General features: G+C 35.6%; 1 protein-coding gene across 1 annotated transcript in view; it reads left to right on the top strand.

Moving 5' to 3' along the window:
* LOC110031474 (stromal processing peptidase, chloroplastic) overlaps positions 1 to 25443 on the top strand; it is a 200039-nt gene that overhangs the window by 166728 nt on the left and 7868 nt on the right. The window contains exons 20-24 of the mRNA XM_020734683.1: positions 2523 to 2643; positions 2732 to 2812; positions 9346 to 9447; positions 10104 to 10254; positions 19319 to 19457. Coding sequence (XP_020590342.1) covers positions 2523 to 2643; positions 2732 to 2812; positions 9346 to 9447; positions 10104 to 10254; positions 19319 to 19404 — 541 coding nt within the window. The 3' untranslated portion in view covers positions 19405 to 19457. The remainder of the gene's footprint in view (positions 1 to 2522; positions 2644 to 2731; positions 2813 to 9345; positions 9448 to 10103; positions 10255 to 19318; positions 19458 to 25443) is intronic.

Consider the following 25443-nt stretch of genomic DNA (forward strand, 5'->3'; position numbering starts at 1 on the left):
AGAATAGATTTATAAATTGTTCCAAGATTTAGAACTTTTATGTAACGATGTTACTTTTAACATGTAAAACAGTTATTACATGCATGTTATCTGCACAATTTCCAATAGATTATGTTTTCAAAGAGTTAAAATATTTTTTGGACTCATTACGAGGGCTTATTTTAATCTCAAACTATTTAATATGACCAATTTAATCTAAAAATATATATATTTTTTTTACTCATTAAATTTGATTCAAAATAATTCAACAATCAAACTATTTTGGATCTTTTTTGAGGAGTTATGGGACTAAGTTAAACATAGTAGATACTTGAGACTAAACAACGAGTTATAAATATATAGAAAGCCCAAAGGCAAATATATTAAATAGAAAGTAGGATACAAATAGATTGTGTGGGAGGGCCCAAACATGACACCCTGGCCACACGATAACCACCACAACAAATGGTTCCAAAAAAGGGTTTAGAGTTTACAGAAAAAAACATGAGAGACGTAAAGAAAATACCAAAAAGTGTCAAAATACGGAGTATCAGGTAGCTAAGAGCGACCCAATTTTGTCTTGCCTCTGCCTCTAGTTCTAAGGAAGGAGTCAACTAATAAATTGGTAAGTGAGTGTCATTGTCAGTAGTAACCAATGTATCATCCAATAAATTCCCGAGCTCAAGTCGGCCTCCATTTTTCTTCTTTCTCTTGGAGTAGACCTGTGATTCTTCATTCGAAGATTGGCTCGCTCGATTTTTGGGTTGGTCTAAAGTGTGTCGGACATGTGTAGGTTGTTGAACATTAGAAGCAACTACTCGCTATACCAGCTTATTTTTTATTTGTTCGAAGGAGCACTCTCGTGTCTGTTGACAAGTAAGTCGGTCTTCTTTAATAACAGTGAGTGGTATAAGCACAGTTCGATCTGTAACTGTAGTATGGTGTCCATCTGGACCAGCAGTGTTGGAAAGAGGATCAGGTTACACTTTTTTATCAGGGATGGTAGGAGGCTGATCTATAGCGGTATTCGGCCTTTGATGAGAATGCAAGAGATAGCAAATAGTAGAACTGTGGGCAAACATACTACAATGAGAGCAATAATGAGTGTGGTCCTATTTCAATCTTTTGTCAATACCCGTTGTGAGTGGTGTCAATCCTTACCTCATTCGGAGCTGGCTGTGTGATATCTCTTTCAACTAACACACAAGCCAAAGATGGTCTGGTAGGACTATCAACATTAAGAGGCTTACTGTAAACAGTTGCTAATAAGATGAGAATTTCCAAGTTAAACAGATGTTTTAATCACGAAAACTTTATCCAAATAAGAATGATAAGGGACTCCGCTTTTGGATCAAAATCGACTATCCACTTTAGAATTTTCATAAAACCGTTGTCGATCTTGATAACTTTTCGAGAAAAAAATGCGAGTATAATCGACATTGTGAGATAACTGAATAAGTATATGTCGACCATCAAGTAAGTCAATATTCCAACTACCCAATAGCTTCATAGCATCAAACTTCTTTCGTATGTTCTCCAATTTTGGGTGACTTGGAATTTCCCCAATAGAGCAAAACTCCAAGAGGACGCGGGAGAGTACTGGTTTCAACCTCAGTGAGAATAAAAGCAGACTTTCCATTTTTTTTGCCAAACTTTTTAATAAAAGTGTGATTACCACCACCTTCAAGAGCGACGTGGTTTGAGGAACATTGCAGGACTTGCAATATAAAACCTAGGCTCTGAACCTGAAAGAGGAGCATGAGTAGGAATAGGAAAGTCGTTGGCAAGTGCATTGACATATGAATGCATCGTCGAGGCCATCTCCAGAATGGCTGGCGAGCTGCAAGAAAAAGGCTAGCAGGCTTCACTTTCTGTCGGGCAGGGCGACAGAGATCGTCAAGTGCGACCCGAGGAAGGAAGACTGCAAGCATCGGGCCAAATTGAAGGCTTGAAATGCGTGAGTAGCAATGCGAGAACGACGAAAACGAAAGAGGCCGTCGTCGTCGGGCACAGCTGCGACGGAAGCCCTTCGACATCGGACCGAATCTAAGGTACGAATGTGTCAGGAAGAGGAACGACGTGCGAGAAAGCCGAAGGAGAGAAACCCTTCGACGTCGGGTATGAGCAAACCGGTTGGCGTGAAACTCTTTGTCGTCGGCACGATGAAATCGGATGAGAGAAGCCATAGAGTTAACGCAAGGTATGTATGTGTATATATATATATATATATAGTCAGGAATTATTTTAACCTTTTTTCTCTGAAGAGAAACTTTGTTATATTAGCTGGTAAGTGTGCAAATGATGTTTTCGTTTGTTTTGTGTTATTGTGTGTGCTTTGAAAAGATATGCCTACTTGACAAGAAATGTAGAAGATTCATAATCTTAAGAATGTGGCAAAAGTGAAATTTTATTAATGATGATCTTTTATCATTAAAATTAATGCGTGAAGGTAAGGATCCTGTTATTGTTTGTAATTTTTTTTCTTAAAAAAAGTTTATGTTGTATATTTCTTATGTTACATTTAGACAGCTACTTTCTTACAGGCTTTTCACCACAGTTAGGGATTCCCTGGGTTTAACATATGATGTATTTTTCGAATTAAGTCTTTTTGATAGACTGAAACTTGGATGGTATGTCATATCAGTAACTTCTACACCAAGCAAGGTATGTTTAACCTTATATGAATTGCATCATATTTGTCTGTCTGATTATGCACTCTAATTCTCATAGTTTACCTTTTGGTTTTCATTAGGTTTATAAAGCTGTTGATGCGTGCAAGAATGTTCTCAGAGGTTTACACAGTAACAAGATTGCCCAGAGAGAGCTGGATCGGGTTAGTTTTTCTATGCAGTATGTGTAATAAAATATGATATTACTGTAACGCCTTGTCTTTTTGTATTATTGCTATATCAAAGCAGTTTGTTTTTAAACTTGTTATATTCTTTGCTTTTGATTGTGCAAACTACAAAAGTGCCAAACCACTGCAGTGCTTTTTGAGAAGCATGGATCAAGCTACAATGCTATTATAAAATTCTCTCTTACCGAGGAAACGCTCGAGCACTTTGATTCTATTATTGCCATACCCTGTACATCAATTGGCATATTTCATTTGACGTTTGTGGTTGGATATTGTATCTGCCACTTCCGTTAGACTGTCCCTCTTGAGTTAAAATGAAAAAAAAAGAGAGAGGAATACATCCCAGAAGTGCAAGAATGCATTAAAGAAGATATGGGTGGATTCAGTTAGAGTGGAAGCATCAATTGAATAATATGATTAAAAGGAAGCAAATTTACGTGTAATGGAAATTGATGATTCATTTCAAGAGCTAAATGAAGATTTAACCTATGATGCTCTTTATTAATTTATTTGAATTAAATGAAATGTTGAATAGTTTAAAAAAATAATTATGGCATGTTAAAAAAGGAGTGTAAATTTAAAGTTAAAATTTTCGAACTTGAAAAAACTTCTATCATTTTAGAAATTAACTTTCATATATATTAGTAAATGCTTTTTTATGTGATAAATTGCTTGGTAAAAATTATATATTAATAACTAAAACTAAGTATTTACATAGCTTAACTTAAGAATTAACCTAGTATTCATGCATCTCATGGTACATCTTTTATTAGAGAATATCACGTTTTAGATCTTATGATTTATAAGCTTTCTATTCTCAAACAACTAGAACCGTCCTAAGTAGCTTGCTCACTTCATTCTAATGTTAAGCTTGATGCAAGGGGGTTCCCAAATTTGTGTATTAATTTATTGTGAGTTATGTTCACTCTAGAACCAATGAAGACGCATGGTATTTGGATAGCTGATGCTTCAGACATATGATGAGAGACTAGACATAATTGCTTCGCTAAAACCAAATGATGTCTGAAAGTATTAGAAGATAATATATGATGAGAGACTAGACATAATTGCTTCGCTAAAACCAAATGATGTCTGAAAGTATTAGGAGATAATTCCAAGAGAAAGACAGTTGGAGTCAGCATTATTGAATGTGGCTCCTATGACATTGAGAATTAATTGATAGTTGATGGTCTGGAACACAATTTAAACAGTATAAGCAGTTATGTGATAATTGGTGTGTTGTTCAATATTCATTTGTGCAATGTTTAATTAAATTGATGGTAAAATACTTGTAATAGACAATTATCCTCAAAATTTTGTTCATCATTGGGATTATTTGTGTCATCATAAACATTCTGATACATACCACTTCTATAAGGGAAAGAACACAAAAATCTGAAATATTGTGCTGAATTGGAAAGTTGTAAGCTTTATGGCTCAAATGAAAATATTGATTTATTCCAAAGATTGCATAATATTGGAAGATATCCTTTGAGGATTTATATGCAAGCCTACTCCGAATGAATTTGGAGAGTGTCATGACTCGGCCCAAAAGCATGGAATTACCAAGGAGGGAAAAATAAATCAAACGAAGGAAACTAATCTCACAATTTTATTTCACAAAAAAAAAATAAAATCCAAAGTATAAATGGGTCACTCTATTCTTAAACTTCTATTTACAATAGATTATTCATATTTAAATTTTTACATCTAACTGGAAATAAAGATGAACTAAAATACATATTAGTTTGTGCTCCACGAAGCCTGCACACATACTCCCTAGGGTCTATATAGTCTAAAACTTAATTTCCTGTAAAATATTAACAAATAAAGGTTTGTGTTAAAACTACTTTGTGGGAAAATATTTCAAAGTTACAATAATTTGCATTTTAAAATATTTTATAAAAGAACGGTAAATAGTAAATAATTGTGCACGGTAAAACAAAACAATAAAGAAAACAGACTCATTTTCTTTCATTTCTTCTTTTAACACTTTTCATTATTGGGAGACGTCATCTAAATGTATACCTTCTATAATCATTTTCATCAATATTTTCTTTTCTATTTTAATTTTCGTGCTCAACTATATTTCATTTCCCTTTCAATACCATTCTGGAGTAACTCTCATATACAGACATATATCACATTTTAATTCTTTTTATTGCATATAACATTTAAAATAAAATCAAGAACTTTTACATTTTTAAAAATAAATGTTGAAAAGAGTGGAACATTTGTTATTGCTTTCAAACATAATTATATTTTTTTTTGGAGTTATACTAGGAAATAATTTATTCTTGTGAGAAATTTTGAAGAATGAATTATTTCCTTGTATTAATGAGTTGTTTTATTTTCTATTTTATATTTATTTCTTTAGATTAGGAGCTAATTTCTTTTCTATTTTAGGTTTTCCTTTTTTATGTTATTTTCTCTATCTTCAAATAATTAATATGGTTTGATTATTTGAGATATTTTGTGATATATCTTTCATTTTCATGTTACTTATTTTTATTATTTTTCCTATTATAGGATTCTCTTAAGGGTTATTTATACCCTCGTTCATATCTAGGAAATAATTCTGTATTTCACATTATTCTAAATTTCAACATGGTATCAGAGCCTAATTTTGTACTCTAGTCATCGGTCTTCGTTTGAGCATTATCAGACTCTCTTCCTACCGTCCTCTGTGCGGTAAGGGAGGAGGACTCATCTTGGTATTTCAAACAACGATTTTTTCTTTCTATCCCTGTAAGCTTTGTTTGTTGGTCGGCCCTTCCTGAACTGGGAGCTTCGACTCTGCCGGCCTCCAGAAAATCTATAGCTATCTGTTCCCTTAGCTGCCATCATTTTTCACTCTAAATGTTGTTAGTTCACCTTTATCAGTTTTCTAAAGGTTTTTATCTCTGATTCTTCTGGCACGTAGTTTTAGCCGCTAGACCTCTTTCCGCTAAAGTGTTGATCCCGGAATTCCATTCTTGGACATTCATGTCGCGAGACTGGAGCGCATCTACAATGAAAACATGCTTGAGATCCTCATCGAGGATATATTTCTTGGGCAACTAATTGTGGATTACTGTTGCCCTCTCACCAGCGGCCTTTCCCGGCAAGATTTCAGTCGGACCTGTGTCTTCCGGCTCACTCTCAATGGCGACCCTTCTCTGATGAGTTGTGTACCGATGGCTTCTCTGCTGTCCTTCTCAGCAGCAAGACTTTCTCGTTGTTCTTCTCTGGAGGACCTTTCCGTTGTTCTTACCCGAAGGACTTTCCCACAAGAAACAAAGTAGTCTTTTTCTGCTGTTCTTCTCTGTCGCAGGAAACAAAACAGTTTTTTCCCCTTAAATCCAGCACTGCTTCCTGTCATTTCCTATTGTTCTTCAACAAAAATCCAGCGTTGGGTCTTGCAGCTGGAACCATTTCCGACCCTTTCTCCTGCAGCATTTTTTCTTCTTTGCGTAAGCGTCACTGCATTTCTAGCCACCATTTCTTCTGCTGTTTTCTCTGTCAGCAAATTTTGCTAGGTGTGATTTTTTCTCTCTTGTAAAATTCCCAATTGGATCGCCACCACCGATCGGAAAACGGGTCTTTCTCTATCCAGTGGCACTCCGAACCGAAGAAGAGATGTTCATCATTGGTGAGGCGAGATTGGATGTATCTTTGAATTGAATCCCGATAGCCAACCTACATTTCCTTATTCATCAGTTTCATCTCTGCTGCCGAAACCCCCATCTATCTTCTCTCTAGGCTGAAACACATGACAAATAAAACTCAAAATTCAGCTTATAGGCACTGCAGAAACTGCAGTCAAAAGACAATCAGAGTTGTCTACTTTTGTCCAAACGCCTCTGCAGCATTACATGTAGGAGTTTTTAGTCTACCTACAGACACTGCAGGAACTACAGTCAAAGATAATCAAATTTGTCTGCTTGCAAATTTCTTGCAGCAGTACTAGTAAGTGTTTTTCTTCTACCTACAGACACTGCAGGAACTGCAACCACTACTGTCTACTTACCTGCAAACTCCATTGCAACATCCATGCAACATTATCTGTGGGAACCTTCCGCCTACCTACCGACACTTCAGTAACTGCATCCAAAAACAACCACAGTACAGGATGAAGACTTCAAGTTCTACTTTACAGGATCTTTTTCGTCCATCGTTTGATGTTTTCAAATTCAATTTGAACATGATTTTCAACCATGTTTCAACTTGAGGGTGAGTGTTAGGAGTTATACTAGGAAGTAATTTATTCATGTGAGAAATCATGAAGAGTAAATTATTTTCTTGTATTAATGAGTTATTTTATTTCCTATTTTATATTTATTTTCTTAGATTAGTAGCTATCTTTTTTCTATTTTAGGTTTTCCTATTTTATGTTATTTCTTTTATCTCCAAATAATTAATATGGTTTGATTATTGTAGATATTTTTTGATATATCTTTCTTTTTCATGTTAGTGATTTTTATTATTTTTTATATTATTAGATTCTTGTAAGGGTTATTTATACCCACATTCATTTTAATGAAATAATTTTGTATTACACATTATTTTAAATTTCAACAGAATTATTGTAAAAAAAAATATTTATCAACCTCTACAATGCAGTATTCTATCATTTCCTCAATTAGTCTTAGCTTTTGAGTGCACCTATAGGAATAATTTAAATGAAATTATTGTCAGTTCAGGCTAATTGTATTTTCTATTAATTCTAGATTCTCTATTATTATTTTCATAATTAATTTATTTAATTAACTATTTATTTACGACTATAAATTTACATATTTATATATATACATAAATCCTAATAATTTTTTATTCCAATGCTTCTAAAATTTTCTTTTGGCTTACTTCAATTAAATAGTGACATAATTCTACATAATTTTTAAATTTTTCATTCTTTATTTCATTCTAACATTCATTAAGAAAATGAACAACTTAATAATGAAATCGAACTTTATACCTGAAATTCTCCCCCTTTCTTGATTTCAACCTGCTCGCCAATTACTCTAAATAAATGTGAACACAATTGAATTATGTTTTTTATTTTATGAGAATTTCAAAGATTTGCAATCAATAACGTAAAGACATTAAATATTTTATCGTAAACACTTCTTAGTCTTTCTCTAATGACATAAATTGAGCATTAAGGGTTCAATCGGTCCTTTCATCCGCTTAGGAGGGTTTTGCTACTGTCCATTGATTGCACGTATCCTCCATCCTCTCGGTTTGCTCGGTTAGGACACAGGAACTGCGATTAGCTCTCACGAACAACGGAGCTTGATCCCACCTCTCCTTCCAATTTGATTAGAGGAAGACGAAATCCTCCTTTGTACAAGACTAGAACACATAAGGAAGGCTTTAGCTTCAATTGCGGCTTACAGAGCTCGTAAAATGTCGGCCGAGCGCTTCCAATCTTGGGAAAACCTTCCCCACGCTCCTTTCTCGCTCAAGGTTCACGCAACCTTTTTTCTCTTCTCCATCTTCTTATGTTACTTCTTCCTCTTCTTACCTTTCTTCTTTTTCTTTTCTCTTTTTCTTTCTCACGGCTCTCGCGATGAGGGAAACAACACGTATTTCAGAAGTTTTGTAACAATGAATTCATTTCATTTTCATTTTTTAAAAAATTAAATTAATTATAATTTAATTAACAGGTTGTTACAGAGGGTATAACTTTTGGAATCCTTTTTATGACGAATGGATGGATAATTATAATAATAAATGTAAGAATGCCAACAACTAACACTATCAACATTAGAATGGTGTGGCTTTTGAATTCTAGTATATGAATAGGATTGTATGGCTATTTGAAAAGAACTAGATCAATACCCACAATCACAATCTTTTTGAGTGTGAATGTGAGATTGATAAGCATAATGCTTATAATAGGCTAGGGTTCTTTATTCTGTGATAATGTGATGCGATTGAAACATGGTTGCCATCATTTGCGGGAAATTAGTTGTAAGTAAAAATGAAGCATGCTGAGTGGAAATGTGCTTTAAACATGGATGCCATGACTGTATCATCAGTGCAGTGTCTATGGAGAGGTGTTTTTCTGCAAGGAAGTAAATATACAGGGACATAGCATTCCATATTTTATTTCAATCCTTTGTATTTTCAAATAACCACCACCATTGTACTGCTAAAACCAAATAGAAGTGATTACTTTCTCCCCTTATCTTCCACCCACTTATCCCGTTTTCCAATGTTATTTAATTGGTAGTTTTCTTTTATTCGGTCTTCTTTATAAACAATTACACATCACAGTGGATTGTGGAGGCCATGCTTCCCATGCTGTTATTTATCCTCTTAGAAGCAGCCAAGAATCTTTGCAGCTTTCTTGAAGTGTATGTAGCTATGGTCAGATGATGAAATGCTTTCTATTAATTATCTTTAAATTTTTATGATATTGCCAAAATGTTTTGTTGGCATCTCTTCTATTTACCCTGCTTCTTAATGTCTGAATGCAAAAGAAATCCATTATGGTCATAACTTGTATCTCATGGTTGTGGCAGGCAAGGAGGACCTTACTGATGAGACATGAGGCAGAGACGAAGTCAAATGCCTACTTGCTTGGATTGCTAGCACATTTGCAGGCTTCATCTGTTCCTAGGAAGGTAAAATGAGCTTAGGTCATTCTACTACTCATTGATTCTTGCTGGATTTAGCAGTTGTTAGTTTTCACTTCTTCTTGTAGTAGGTTGTTAATCTTTACATCCTGGGGAAAACTTAGGATCAAACTTTTAATCAAAATATCCAGATCTTTAGTTGATATGTAATGATAACCTGCTAGACACTATTTCTAAGTGGCTATGAGATTTATTTGTGGGAAACACATATTGAATACTAGTCAACCTACTGATAATTTTTTATACTACAATAGTAACATAAAAAATTGTTCTTAAAATCCTGTTAGACTGATTTATTGTTGACCTCGCATTGGTTGTGTTGAAAATTCTCTTGTTTTATGTTTGCACATACAAACATGTAAAATTTTTAATTGGCCTATGAAATTGTCTGTTAATTTTCTTCTTTTGGTTTTGAAATCAATTAACTATAATGATGTTGTATCTTATGATTCATGTGTCTATTTGGACATCAATCTCATGGGTTAAATTTCTAGGGCTTTTTAGAATACAGAATATCTTCCTGTTTTCCTGTCTTTTTGACATTAAGGTTTACTTATCTAATTTTTTGTCTATACGGGGAGCATTTATTTATTTATTTATTTATTTATTTTGCTGAAATACATTTTTTTTATTTTGGAATTTAGGATCTTTCATGCATCAAAGACTTAACATTATTATATGAAGCTGCAACGATCGAAGATATATATGTTGCATATCAATATTTAAGGGTAGATGACGCATCCTTGTTTTCTTGCATTGGCGTGGCTGGTCAACAATCAAGTGAAGACCTCTCTGGTAAGATCTTTCTGTGGATGTTTTTATGATTTGAGATTATTGTTCTCTCTCTCTCACTCTCACTTTCGAGCCCCCGCAAAAGTATGTCATATCTTTATGCAGTACTTAATTACACAGATACCTTAATTGCACAGATAAATGGTTACTTTTTTTTATAATGTTGTTAAACTTGTTAGATGATTAATCTATTTGACATTTGAAAAAGATTATTTAACTTTTTATCGTGTACCCAACGTGAAAGTTTAAATATGGTCATAGATTTCAAATGTAGATGAATGAGAGGATTGGTCAAAGCAAATATTTGTACTAATTCGTTAGTGGAATTGTAGTACCAAGAAGACAGGTGAAGAAAGAGTAGGTGGAATTATAAGATTGGAGGGATATGCATTTAGTTTATTGCGGTCCACGTTTTTTCATATCACTGAAACAAAAAGAGATAATAAAGATGTTATTTTGTAGTAGTTGAACTTAGGATACATGTTAATCACTACCAACGACGTTTGGCTATGCATAGATTTAGAAACACATGGAATTGTTTTGGGACCGGCTGTTTTGTTATGTGGCAATAAACTGTATTTTAAGCTAAATGCATAATGATAGTTTTGATTCCTTCTGTTGATAAGTTTGTTGAACAACTTAAGAGGCTTGTAAAGGAAGCATCTACCTGATTTAAGTGTATCAGCTGTTTTTAATAAAATCAACTAATATGTATTATGATGCCCAGCATAATTGCTTCTATTATTTATGGATGGCACTAACAATTTCATGATGATGACAACAACAACAAAACCTTTATCCCACTGAGTGGGGTCGGCAACAAAATCATGACAAACATTTCCATGATGTAGGCCCAAAATTGTCCATTAATGCCTCATGATGGCATTCTGTTGAGATTTATATCTAATGTTGGGTTTTATTTATAAATAGAAATAATCTAGGGATTTATTTATAAATGTTGTAAGGCGTTATATATAAGCCCAAGTTACTAATGAAATGGGTAGGTTTTCAAGAGCTATTAATTCTTTATGGTATCAAAGCTTAACCCTAGCAACCAGGGACTTGGTGCTGCTTAATCGTGAGGTTAATCGCAACTCGATCGGTGCATACTCTGGCGACTAGAGCTCGCTAAGAAGGCAAGGAAGGGCTCGAGGCTCACTGGGAAGGCAACAACGGGATCGCGACTCGTTGGGAAGACAACCTGCAGATCGTGGCGTGAATCCTATAGCAATCCAGTTGGAATTAGAACTCTCCGAGAAAAATCAAACAAACGAAAGTCCGGATCTCGCGAGAAGTATTGGTTGACTTCTTAGTGTATTGTGCAAGGCTTGAGGACTCCCGCGCAAGCTTCTCGAAGAAATCATTGATAAATGAGTTCATGATGCTCATTGCCTTGCTTGAGACACGGATCTTAGGGTGCACCTACTTCAAAACTTAGTCTAACTGAAAAGGCACCGACGGGACTGACGTGTACAAAACGACGTGTAATTGTTGCTCGGGCATTAAGGAGGTAGCGTATCAGGGCTTCGTTTATGGAGTTCAACTCGATGGCAGGGAGGCGAATGATTGAAACGATTGCGATTTTTTGCATATGGGAGTGAGTTTGTCGCTTCATGCGGGCTATAAGGCAAAGCGGATCACAAGAACTTGAAGGAAGTCACATATGTTTTGTGTGCACTAGACTTATCCTTGTGATTGAGGATACCAGGAGACATAGTACAAAAGGTAAAGAATTGAAACTTTTGGAGAAGATAGATACTGAAATTCTGAAGGTCTTGGTCAAACTCATATAGGGAGCTAGCATCTATGCTGGAGCCACTACCTCGGCATGTGCTCCGACCCTAATCGGGACATTTTTCGACGCTACATTAGATTAGCGTCTTTTTTTTTCTGATGTTAAAATGGGCGTCACCAATTTATTTTGCATCGAAATTAGCGTAGGATTTTATTTGCGTCCGCATTAGCGTAAAATTCATTTGTTGAAATGCAAGCGACGCTGACGTAACAACACAATAGCGTCAAAAAAATTCTGACGCTGATTAGCATTGAACAGGGCCGACGCTTTTTACTGTCGCCCATAACCGACACTACTAAGCGTCACGCTTTTTTGACTCCATTGCATCGTTTTAGCGGTGTCTTGTATCGTTCGCTGATTCTAGGTTTTAGTATCAAAATTTTCTGACACTAATTTGAAGCCAACTCGTAAGAAACAACAAAAATATAATAAAATGATTAGATTTCCAGATACCTGCACATAACACAGTCAACATAATATGATATTTCTATGTCATCACAACTCATAAAAGAAAACTCCAACATACACATAATGATACCAAATCAGATTAAATATAGACAGATTAAAGTGCTCAGAACACAACACAAGAAACTAAAAGTTCGTACAATACATAATTGAAAAAAACATTAAGTCAGCCCCTATGTCGAGGGAACATCATCAAACATAGAAATAAGGCCTAATTTTCATCCTCATTATCATCCTTCTCCTCAATCAGATGCATGTGTCCCTTGCTCTGGCGATCAAAATTCTCATGCTGGGCTATCTGCAATGAGTTGTTGGTCTTTACGCACTTACCAAAGCAGTTCATTTATCATTGTCACATGCTTGGTAAGCTCCTACTAAGCTTGTAATGAGCTAGGGCCACCCACAGCTGCTAGTGCTCTTGCTTGACCGTACTGAACATCTAGTTCAAGTTCACCATGTGAAGTCCAATACCAATAATCCAGTTTAAATCCCTTATAGTATAGGTTAAACTTCACTTCATCAGGTGTCAGGTACACTTGATTCTTGTGCTTTGCACAGGGGCATCAGAGTTTACCTATTGAGAGGTAATTGTCAACTGCGATGCCACATGCACAAACTCTTCAACACCATTTATAAACTCGTCAGTTAATCTTTTTCTTCCTGGATATACATCCACGATCTAACTCTTCAAGTATCCATCTGTACCATAAATGTAGCTTTATGGATGTGAGCCAACACATTACACATCCTACTTGAAACCTTAGGCTACCCACACATCATACCCAAAACCCATAGCCCACAAATCTAGAGAACCAATCTAAATTTTCTTATATACATACATAACACATTAGGTGCTATGTGCACCTACACATCACACCTACATTTTCATATTTACATATATAACAAAATTTCTTATATATTTACATATCTCGCATCTACATTTTCAACCTTAAATACATAGCACAATATTATTATGTATTCACCTATCTCACTCCTAAATTTCCATATTTACATACATATGAAGAAATTTCTTATAAGTTCACATATCTCACACCTCAATTTCATATTTACATACATACTACAATTTTCTTCATATTTACATATATACCATAATTTTCTTATGCATTCACAAATTGCACCTAAATTTTTATATTTACATACATAGCACAATATTTCTTATGCATTCACATATCTCACAACCAAATTTCATATTTACATACATACTACATTTTTCTTGTGCATTTACATATTTCACACCAAAATTTTAATACATAGCACAAATTTCTTATGTATTTATATGCCTGGAAAACCATGAAATCCATATGCATTGCATAACTAACAATGAAATATGAAAAAAAACTTGAGCAAAACTTATGTATTTTTGGATCTATCCTATGCAAGATGAATTAAAAGATGAAAACTTATGTTAAACAATAACTTGGAAGCGTGGAAAAAGATTTCTCACCTTTAATGGGATTGGAAGGATGAATCGAACCCGAATTTTTCGTAGAAGGTCGAAGGCGATGGAGGCGAAGATCGAAAGCCGAAGGAAGGAAATGAGCGTGAAGTGGAGTTGAGGTTCACGAGAGGGTTATTTTAGGGCATCGGCATCGGTCATGACTGCACTAATAAGTGAGATTAGCGTTGGCTATGACCGACGCTATAGCGTCGGGCATGCGTCGACCACCCTTTGTAGCTTTTTTGTGTTGATTTTTTTGAAGCAAAATCACGTTGTGATGCTAAATCGGCTCTAAGCAGTCGCTAATTTTTCATTGGAAGTAAGTCTGATGCTAATTCTGAAATTCTTGGTTTTTCTTTAGTGATCCTTCCTATGGAGCTAAAGCTTGATGCACTAGCCACTTATCTGAATTGGTTGCATCGTATCGAGGTCGTTCTAGTAGGGAAGATACTAGAAGGATACCTGATGGGGGTCGAGCCAAAGAGTGACATGTTGAGGGGGATGAGTGGAGGACCACACATGCATTGATTTACATCTGGCTACTCAACTCGATGGTTCTATCGATTGCGACATCAGTGGATAGCATTCGAAAGGTGAATGACATCTGCGCAAACTTGAAGAGGACCTATTCTGGGACTGGGAGTCACTTGAAGGTGTTCCAGATTCTGTGTGATATAGAGGGAGTGGTAAAAGGTGATCAATTCAGGAGTACTTCATAGAGCTGGAGCGACTGTGGTAAGATCTTGATCACTTCTCACATATGTCAAGTACAAGAAGTGAGAGATCTTTGCACAGATGAGTATTATTCAGTCTCTGGCTCATCTGAACCAGTTCTTTGATCAGAGATTGGTTCTCCTAGCCCATGCAAGGATTCTTTCACTGGATAAGGTCATCATCGTTATTCAACAGGAGAGCCGCATGAGGCTACACTCTGAGGCGAGAAAGCTTCCAGGTGCACGATCAACTTTGGTTGTCTTGCGCTCAGGTATGACAAGTGCCTAGGGGTGACCTACATGTGCTACAACTGTGGAAAAGTGTGATAATGGAGCAAGAATTGTCTAAAGCCACTCAAGAAGAGAGAGTAGGGTGAGCATGGATAGTCTAGACGTTGTGGTCATAATCGTTGGGGCCAAGGGGTGCAAGAGATGCCACAGACGAATCTGATGGTGATGGAGAATGAGGAAGAGATAGGTAGTCTTTATTGATGAAGATTACGAGCTCTTAGAGATGTTCAAGAGGAAGCAGAGAGCAGTAGGTTATTTGACTGAGGATGCATCCATGGGGAATGCTGCTTCTTATACCCACTCAACCAAAGGTAGTACCTTTTCTTGTCTCTATATTCACCACAAGATCATTAGAATGGATAGTAGATTCTGGTGCATCTCGACGTGTGACAAGTGCTACTAGTGAGTTTTTTTTCATGTTCTCACTTAGCAGTTCCGGAGAGCATTCAGTATTAATGGTACAACACAGTCTGTGTTTGATAAGGACTCAATTAGGTGTACTAATTTTATGACTATGCCTAATGTTTTGCATGTTCATTTCTTTCCAGTGAATCTTTTATCCATTAGTGTCTTTATACACCAACTAAAATGTATTGTTTTATTTGATATTCTCAAGGTGATCTTTCGGTAGAAGGGGACTGGTCGGAGATTTGAGACTCGTACATGGCATAGTGGACTTTGGTACTTGGATAGAGGGGATTGATTCAGCCTTTACATCCATGGTAGACAGTGTTGTAGTAGGAGGATCTGGAATGTGGTGGATGTGTTGTTGCTACATTACAAGCTTATGGGCACTTCATATAGTATGTTGAGTCGTTTGTTTCCTTTTTTATATGAAAAAATAAAAAAAAACTTCTGTGTGATGCATGTGAGTTTAGTAAGAACTCTAAAATTTCTTATGTTAGTTCTGGTAATAGTTCTTGTGTTTTTTATTTGGTGCACTCAGATGTACGAGGACCTTGTTTTATAATGACTACAAATATTTTGTAGCTTTTATCAATTATTTTTTATCATATTATTTGGCTATACATGATGAGAAATAAAAATGATATGCTTACGTGCTTTCAAGGCACTTAAAAGGCGATTCAGACTCAATATGGTGCAGTAGTGAAGGTATCGAGATCTATTAACGAGACATGGCATATCAACAAGACATTTTGGGAGTACCAGTCAGCCCAAGGAATATAAAACATCAAATCACTTATCCATACACACTGGTGAAAAACTGGGTATTAGAGAAAAAGAATCGACATCTTTTAGAGGTAGTCAGGAGCATATTGATCTCGATGAATGTCTCAAAGCATTTATGGGGCCAAGATGTTTTGACAACTGTTCAATTGTTTAATAGAATGCACTTGAAAGCGTTTGAGTAGTGATCTCCTTATGAATTGTTGAAAAGAGATAAAGGTGGGATCCTCCCATTGAAGATATTTAGTTGTGTATGTTTTATGAAAGATAATAGACTATCAATAGGGAAGTTGGATTTCAGAGCTGTGAAGTGTATTTTCGTGAGCTTTTCTGCCACTCAGAAGGGGGGTGTTTGTTGGAGCCCAATTGAGAAGAGATTGTGATTATGGATGTGATATTTAGATAATTTGAACCATACTACACCTTGGAGGTGACCTCACCCTTTTGTGACTCATTAAATGTTGAATGTGCTAGGCAATAGGGGGAGAGTAGTGATTGTGAGAGATTGATACTGGTGGGAACGAAGCCTCATCCTGTGGTGAGACTCAAGCTCAAGGGGACCTGAGATTGGATACAAGGAGGAAAAGGCAAAATGAGGGAACAGTTTCTACTATGCTATTCGTGCCAAGAAGTCCTTTGTTCTGGTCTACCCCGACACCTACACCATCCACCTCGGAATTCGATTACACAAGTGATATGATTCCTCTTTCTTCTCTTCCCACTCCCAGACTTTTAAAGAGGATCTCGCGCAACAATGCGGGTCATCCTTTTGATCATTATAATTCTGATTGTTTTGATTCTTCACATGACATTGCCCAGTTTGTCTCGTACACTAATATATCACCTTTACATGAAGCGTTTATTTCATCTTTAGACACTGTTTCTTTACCTAATTGTTGGCAGGCAGCTAAGGAGGATCCGAAGTGAAAGAATGCAATGTTAGAGGTATTTGTTGCTATCAATAAGATTAGGACATGGGAGCTCGAGTTGTTTCCTTCAAGGAAAACGACAGTCGGATGCAAATGAGACCTTCACGGTGAAGCATATCTTATAAGGAAAGATTAATCGCTGCAAAGCATGGTTGGTGGCGAAATGATATAGTCAAACGTCTGACATCAACTATAATGAGACAATTGCACCAGTGGCAAAGATGAGCATCGTTCATGACACTAGTCTTTCTGGCTATGAATGATAGATGGAGATTACACTAACTTGATGTGAAAAATCTGTTTCTTCTTGGGGAACTGCTAAATGAGGTATACATGAAGATATTCCCAGGCTTCAACACAACCAAACTGTGGGTAATATATGTAGATTGAGAAAGTCACTATGCGGTTTGAAACTGTCTCCTCGAGCTTGCTTTGACATGTTCAGGAAAAAAATAGTCGGCATAGGTTGTCAACAAATAAATGTCAACCATGCAGTCTTGTTTTAATTACATGGTGGTCACATTACTATTTTTTTCGTGTATACGGAAGATTTGATTGTCACTGGGGAAGCTGAGGGAGAGATTGCTCAACTGAAGCCAAGTTTGGGCAAAGAGTTTGAGGTGAAGGATCAGAGACAGGTTAGATAATTTGTCAGAATTGAGGTGGCTCGTGGAACAGAGGGGATTGTTCTATCTCAGAGGAAGTATGTGTTAGACTTGCTCACACAGACAGACATGTTGAAATGCAAGCCTGCAGTTCACCAATTAATGAGAAGGGAAAATTGAGCGAAGAGGTAGGAGAGCTAGTTGATCGCAAGAGGTACCATAGGTTGGCAGGTCGTCTTATTTATTTGAGTCACACTCATTTCGACATATCATTTGCAGTAAGTGTGATGAGTCGCTACATGATCCGAAGAAGAATTGTATGGATGTAATATGCCAAATTCTGAGGTACCTGAAGAGTGCACCAGGGAGGGGTTTGTTCTTTATGAAGAATGGGCATGTAAGCATTGAGGGTTATTTTGATTTTAACTGGGCGAATTGTAAGGATTACAGGAGGTTCATATCTGAATATTGCATGTTCGTAGAGGGCAACTTGGTTTCTTGGTAGAGCAAGAAACAATCAGTAGTAGTGAGGTCAATAGCAGAGATAGACTATCGGGCCTTGGCCTTAGTAGTTTTTGAGATGATGTGACTGAGAGCGTTGTTGAGAGCTCAAGGTGGACTAAGGAGCTCAAATTAAGTTGCGGTGCGACAACAAGTCAGCGATCAGCATTGCCAACATCTCGGTGCAACATGATAGAACCAAATATGTGGAGATTGACAAGTTTTTCGTCAAGGAAAAGCTTAATAACAGACTGCTAGAGTTAAGTCATATAGCCACTGGAGAGCAAGTGGTTGAATGCCTCGCACCAAAGGACTTCACTCATTAGATTTGTCTAGGTTATATGACAAGATGAGCTTAGTGGATATATTTTGCCCATCTTGGGGGGAAATGTTGAGATTTGTATCTAATGACGGGTCCTATTTTTAAATAGAAAAAATCACAGTTTTACTTGTAAATATTGTAAGACTATATAATCCCAACCCATTAAGGAAATGGGTAAGTTTTCAAGAGAAATTAATTCTTTACATTCTTCTTTCATGAAACTTTTAAGTTGATTGTGCTAAATTTCCTTTCCACGTCTTAGGTTTTATTGAATATGTCACTTTTCTTATCTTTTGTGTGATAAATTTTCATATATATATTTTCTGATAAAACTTGTGCAGTTTTTCATTTTTTATCTTTTGTGGTTAGGTACAGATTTGTTGTGTTGATGCAGTGCTTGCTTGCTTAACCTAGTTGACTGAACCATCATAAATTCAAAATTGTAAATTTTTATTTACAGTTTGCCTAGTTGCTACTCTCAGATATTTAAATTTGGAATTGATCCTTGTGCACCCTACTACTCGCTTGCGGGATGGACATTCTTCCATCTCTTGCAATTTATGCACGAAAGTTTAAAAAAAAAAAGTAGTAATCGACCACAGTCACAAATCATCAAATATGTTTAGCATTAGAAATCTGTATTACTATTTTCTTGGATATTTCTAAAGGATACTTATACTTCTATTGTTGGATCTTTCTAGCTTGCTTGATTTTAATGCATTAAATTTATTTTTTTTTTTTCTTTTTTTTTTTTTTTTTTTTTTTTGGTTTTAAGTTTAACTGCTTTAGTGCTTAACAGCAACGGAGGAAGATACGGGTGGAAGCTATCAGCCATTTTCTCAGATTGGGCGTGGCCTATCTACAATGACACGGCCCACAACATGATTTACTTGTACTATTCCTTGATTACGTCTCGGGAGATCTTAATCATTTCCAGTGTAAAGTTTCTTTAAATTCATTTTTACGTGTTATTCAAACTGATAGGCTTGCAATGTTACTTTTAACTTGAGACTAAAATTAATACAGCTCAGATTCCTGGAAATTGCATCAAATTGTTTAAAGCGATCAAACAGAAACCAAATTTGATTTGAATAATGTAGTTTAGCTAGCTCTTTCTTTTGAAGTGATTTTTAGGCGCATCTTTCTCTTGACATAATCAAGTACTCCTTTGTGATGCTTAGATGTTTTAACTAAACCTGTGGTACTGTATGTAGAAGTTATAACAAATTGTTTGCAATAGAACAAATCTCCTTAATAAAATTTCGTTCTCGAAATTTTAAAAGATTTAATACAAAAATAAACATGTCTTAAATGAAAAGCTGTGGATAGTTTTTTCGCATCTGAGAAATTTTCTCCTATGTTGCACCTTCTCCGACCCATAATTCCATAAAATCTTCACAAAAATGAATCTCTGTTTCGCAGTTTCCTTAAATCATAATCTATAATCTTTTCAGACTCCTCAGTATAAGTTAAATCTGGCTTAATATCAATTGAGTTTGCTATTACTCTACTAGCTTCATTTGTAATATATTTTCTGAGTTAAGAAATATGAAAAACATTATGCACTCCCTACATAAAAGCTGGTAAAGCCAATCTGTAAGCTAAATTCCCGATCCTCTCCACAATCTCATATGGACTGACATATCTTGGGCTCAATTTTTCTGTTTTCACAAAATGTTGTATACCCTTCAATGGAGCGGCATTGATAAAAACCAAATCTCCAACTTCAAACTCAACAGGTTTATGCTTGACGTTATAATATTTTCTCTTTGTATCCTACACAATCTTCAATTTGTTTCTAATCAATCTAATCTTCTTAGTAACATCATCAACCAAATCAACTCCAATGATCTTTCTTTGACCTGATTCCACCTAACATGATATCCCACACTTTCTTCCTTACAAGGCTTTAGATGGAGCTTTTTCAATGCTAGCATGATAACTCTTACTGTAAGTAAATTTTAGTAAACTTATGATTCCCAACCTCCACCAAATTCAAGTACTCATAATCTTAGTACATCTTCAAAAGTCTGATTAGTCCGCTCTGACTTATCATTTGTCTGTGTGAAATATTATACTAGAAGTCAGTCGTGTACCCAAAACTTCTTGAACCCTCTTCCACAATCTAGAAGTAAACATGTCATCTCTGTCGAAGATAATAAACTTTGACACTCCATGCAACCTCATAGTATGATCCACATATAATTTGGCTAATTTCTCTACTGGATTTGTTTTTCTAATGGGTAAGAAATGAGTAGACTTATTAAATCTGTTAATGATTACCCACATAGCATTACGAACTTAACATCATCTAGGCAACCCAATCAGAAATTCCATCGCAATCTCCTCCCATTTCCACTCTAGAATCGGTAAAGGCTACATCTGACCACTAGGATGTTGATGTTCTGCATTTACCAGCTGACATTAAAGATACTTAGTGACAAATTCTGTCACACTTCTATTCAATCCTTTCCACCAAAATGTTTCATTAACGTCCTGATACATTTTATTGCTCTCTAGGCGAATAGTATAGCCAAAGAAATGGGCCTTAAGAATTTCTTTTCTAAGAATATCAACATCTAGAACATAAAGCCTCTCTTTATATTTCAATAAACCATTTTGATCTAGCACATACCTCTCCAAACCGCCTGCCTTAATTTGTTATGGGATTTTCTGAATATTGTTATCTCTGGCTAAAGAATATTCAATTATGCTCTTCAAAGTTGATTGCACTGTCAATTGATATAATTGAACCATACTATCATTATCATATAGATAGCTTTAACTTCTCTTAGTCTTCAAGTAACTATTTCTGTTGAGTAAATAAATAGCTCAAATTACCTAAAGCCTTCTGGCTAAGCTCATTTGCCACTACATTCGCTTTCCTCGGATGGTATTGAATATCCAAATCATAATTTTTAGGAAACTCGAGCCATCTCCTCTACCTGAGATTCAGTTCTTTCTAAGTAAAAATATATTTTGAAGTACGGTGGTTTGTAAAAACATCGCATCAAACTCCTTACAAATAATGCCTCCATATTTTAAGCGCAAACATAACTAGTGCAAGCTCCAAGTCATGTGTAAGATAGTTCTTTTCATGATTCTTTAATTATCGTGATGCATATGCAATAAACTTTCATGTTGCGTAGGTACACAACCTAAACCCCTTAAAGATGCATCATTGAAAATCTGAAATGCATCAGAACCTGAAGGAATGGCCACAACTGGAGCAGACATTAAGCAAGTATAGCTTCTGAAAAGCCTCTTCACACCGATTTGACATTTCGAATTTCACTTCCTTCCCCGTGTTAATCTTGATAGTGTCATAGCAATTTCTGAGAGCTCCTCGACAAATCTCCTATTATACTTTGCCAGACTGACTTCAATGTTAGTATCAGGCCTTGGCAAAATTTACAATCGTCTGAATCTTATTATGGTCCTTAAATATATCTTCTGCATTGATAATGCGCAAAAAGATATCTACACTTTTAAGCCAAAATTTACATTTAGCAAGTTTGGCATAAAGTGTATACTCCTTCAAAACCTGTAGCACAACATGTAAATGATCTGTATGATTGACTCCAACCCCCAAATACACCAAAATATTATCTATAAAGCTGATCACAAAAATATCAAAAAATTGTCTGAAGACACTGTTCATCAGATCCATAAAACCTGTTGGAGCATTAGTTAGTTCAAATGGCATTGCTACGAATTCATAGTGCCTATATTTGGTCCTGAAAGTTGTTTTTGTATGCCTTCTTTAATCCTCACCTAGTGATAGTTAGATGTCAGATCAATCTTTAAAAATCCAATGGTTCCTTTCAACTGATCAAATAAATCGTCAATCATCGGCAGTGGATATTTGTTTTTAATTGTGAGCTCATTCAACTCCTTGTATTCAATGAACATCTTAAAGCTCCTGTCATTTTTCTTCACAAATAATACTAGAGCTCCCTAAGATGAGGTGCTAAGTCTGACGAACCTCTTATTTAGTAACTCCTGAAGTTGACTCTTCAACTCCTGCAGCTCTTTAACCGCCATTTTATAGGGTACCTTGGATACAGATTTAGAATTTAGCATTCGCACGGCTGTTAGATGTGGTAAATCATCAAGGAAGAATTATGGATATTCTTCTTCGAATTTGAATTGCACCGGAATGTACCAGAAGGTACCCTCAAAATTGTACTTGAATGTACATATTTATCATTTTCTTTAACGTGCACTAGTACATCGCTTCTCTAATCAGTATTATCTGGGGTAATCCTATATGACTTAACATTTATATTTCATTTCATATCAATTTTAAATCCTTTAAAGTATACTTTGATTTGTGTGTTATTTTTATCACATTTATGATATAATTTCAGACTTTTAAATTGTCAAACATGAATGAAATGTTTGTTTTAAATCATTTAATAAAGTAATAATTTATTTAATAAAACATTAATTTAATGTATAAAAGAAAATAAGTACTCATATCGATATAAATAACCTTTTAAAAAGTTTTAACACTTCGCTTTACTTGCTTTGACTAACACCTAAATCAATTAGGGCTGTCAAAAAAGCTCGTTGTTCGTGAGCTGTTCGTGTTCGGTTCGTTAATGAGTTCGTGTTCGATTCGTTCGATAAGTAAACAAGACGAGCGTGAACAATTTTTTTTCATTCGGTTAGTTAAACGAACCAAACACGAACAGTGATGCGCTCGTTCGTGTTCGAATTGTTATTGTTTGAAATATAAAATAATTTAAAACAATTATATATAAAAAATTTATGATATTTTAAAAAATTAAATTTTATAAATCATAATATATAATAATTTAATAATAATAATGTATTAATATGCTATGTTAGTAATATACTAATATAGATATTATATATTTATATAATATATTATTTATATAAATATATATATATATATTGTGAAATTTTGAATAACTTTTTTACTCACTGAATGCATAGATAATCCGCCTATAAATAGGCAAGTACAAGAGATAAAAGAGAAAAAAAATCTTCCTACAATTAAGTAATTCCTATAATTATGAAATAAACATAAATACCTTATAATTAAAGAATTACTCTTTTTATACCATGACAAAAATATATCAAGTACTAAATGGAATAACGTAAATAATAAAGAGCGTAAGTCCACACTCCCCCTCAAGTTGGGTTGTACATATTGTACATGCCCAACTTGTTGGTTAGCTTATCAAAATTGGATTTAGGGAGAGTCTTAGTGAGAATGTCAGTGGTTTGGTCTCTAGGAGTATAGACCACTTCAATGATTCCATTGTCCACTTTTTTCTGAAATGAAGTTTTTATCAATCTGAATGTGTTTCATTCGGTCATGATGAACAGGATTCTTTGCGATATTGATTGCAGCTTGATTGTCACAGAACATCTTGATAGAATTTTCTCCCATAATTCCAAGCTCCTATTTATTTTCTCCCATAATTTCAAGCTCCTTGAGAAATCTTTTTATCTACATTCCTTCACAGATACCAAGCGTCAGTGCTCTGTATTCTGCTTCTGCACTACTCTGAGATACCACCGATTGCCGATTGCTTCTTACTTCTTCTCCATGTCACTAGATTGCCGCATACATACGAGCAATACCCAGAGGTTGATCGTCGGGTGGATATATCTCCTGCCTAGTCAGCATCGGTAAAGACTTCTACCTTTTGAGTATCATTCCTTTTGAATAATAATCTTTTCCCAGGTGTCATCTTTAGGTATCTTAAGATACGGTTGACAGCTCCCATATGTTCCTCAGTAGGACGGTTCATGAATTGACTTACTATACTTATTGAAAAACTTATATCTGGTATGGTGTGGGATAAGTAAATAAGTCTTCCAACAAGCCGTTGATATCGTCCTTTGTCGACAGGTAAACTATCATTCTCCATTCCAATCTTTTTATACGGGTCTATTGGAGTATCTATTGGTTTGCATCCAAGCATATCAGTTTCTTTCAATAGGTCCAATGTGTACTTCCTTTGAGTTGCGGCTATCCTCATTTTAGATATTGCAACTTCCATTCCCAACAAGAACTTCAAGTCTCCGAGGATCTTGATTTCAAATTCATGGGCTAGGAACTTCTTCAGCTTTGTCAATTCTTCAGTGTGATCATCGGTAAGAATGATGTTATCCACATACACAATAAGTACAACAATTTTCTTCTCGGATCTTTTTGTGAACATTGTATGATCAGTCTGGCTTTGAGTATAACTGCACTTGATTACGAAATTGGTGAATCAGGCAAACCAAGCACGGGGAGATTGTTTGAGACCATACAGAGATTTTTGGAGCTTGCATACTTTGTCACTAGGGAATGACCCTTCAAGACCAGGCGGTAAATCCATGTATACATCTTCTTCAAGATCTCCATTAAGGAATGCATTTTTGACATCAAGTTGCATAAGAGGCCAGTCTCGGTTTGCTGCAATGGAGAGTAGGATTCTAATGGAGTTCGGTTTGGCTACTGGGGCAAATGTCTCTTAGTAGTCAATTCCGTATGACTGAGTATAACCTTTTGCAACCAGTCGGGCTTTTAACCGATCTATGCTTCCGTCCGCCTTACATTTGATGGTAAATAATCACCTGCATCCTACTCGTCTCGTATCCTTGGGCAAATCAGACACAATCCACGTTCCACTCTTTTCTAGTGCAGCAACTTCTTCATTCACAGCTTTTCTCCATTCCGGGTGTGAGAGAGCTTCTTGAATAGAATTTGGAACCTTTACGCTGTCAATAGCAGTTACAAATGCACGATAGGGAGGAGATAACCTCTCATATGAAACAAATCGAGCAATAGGATGTTGAGTGCACGGAACATCAGAATCATCTTTCACAGGCGGGGTAAGCTCATAATCACTAGTGTCTATAGATTCCGTACCTGAGTGAGTTTCAGAGGGTTTTGGAGCC

The sequence above is a fragment of the Phalaenopsis equestris genome, unplaced genomic scaffold, assembly GCF_001263595.1.
Source record: "Phalaenopsis equestris unplaced genomic scaffold, ASM126359v1 Scaffold000826, whole genome shotgun sequence".
Classification (NCBI taxonomy): Eukaryota; Viridiplantae; Streptophyta; class Magnoliopsida; order Asparagales; family Orchidaceae; genus Phalaenopsis; species Phalaenopsis equestris.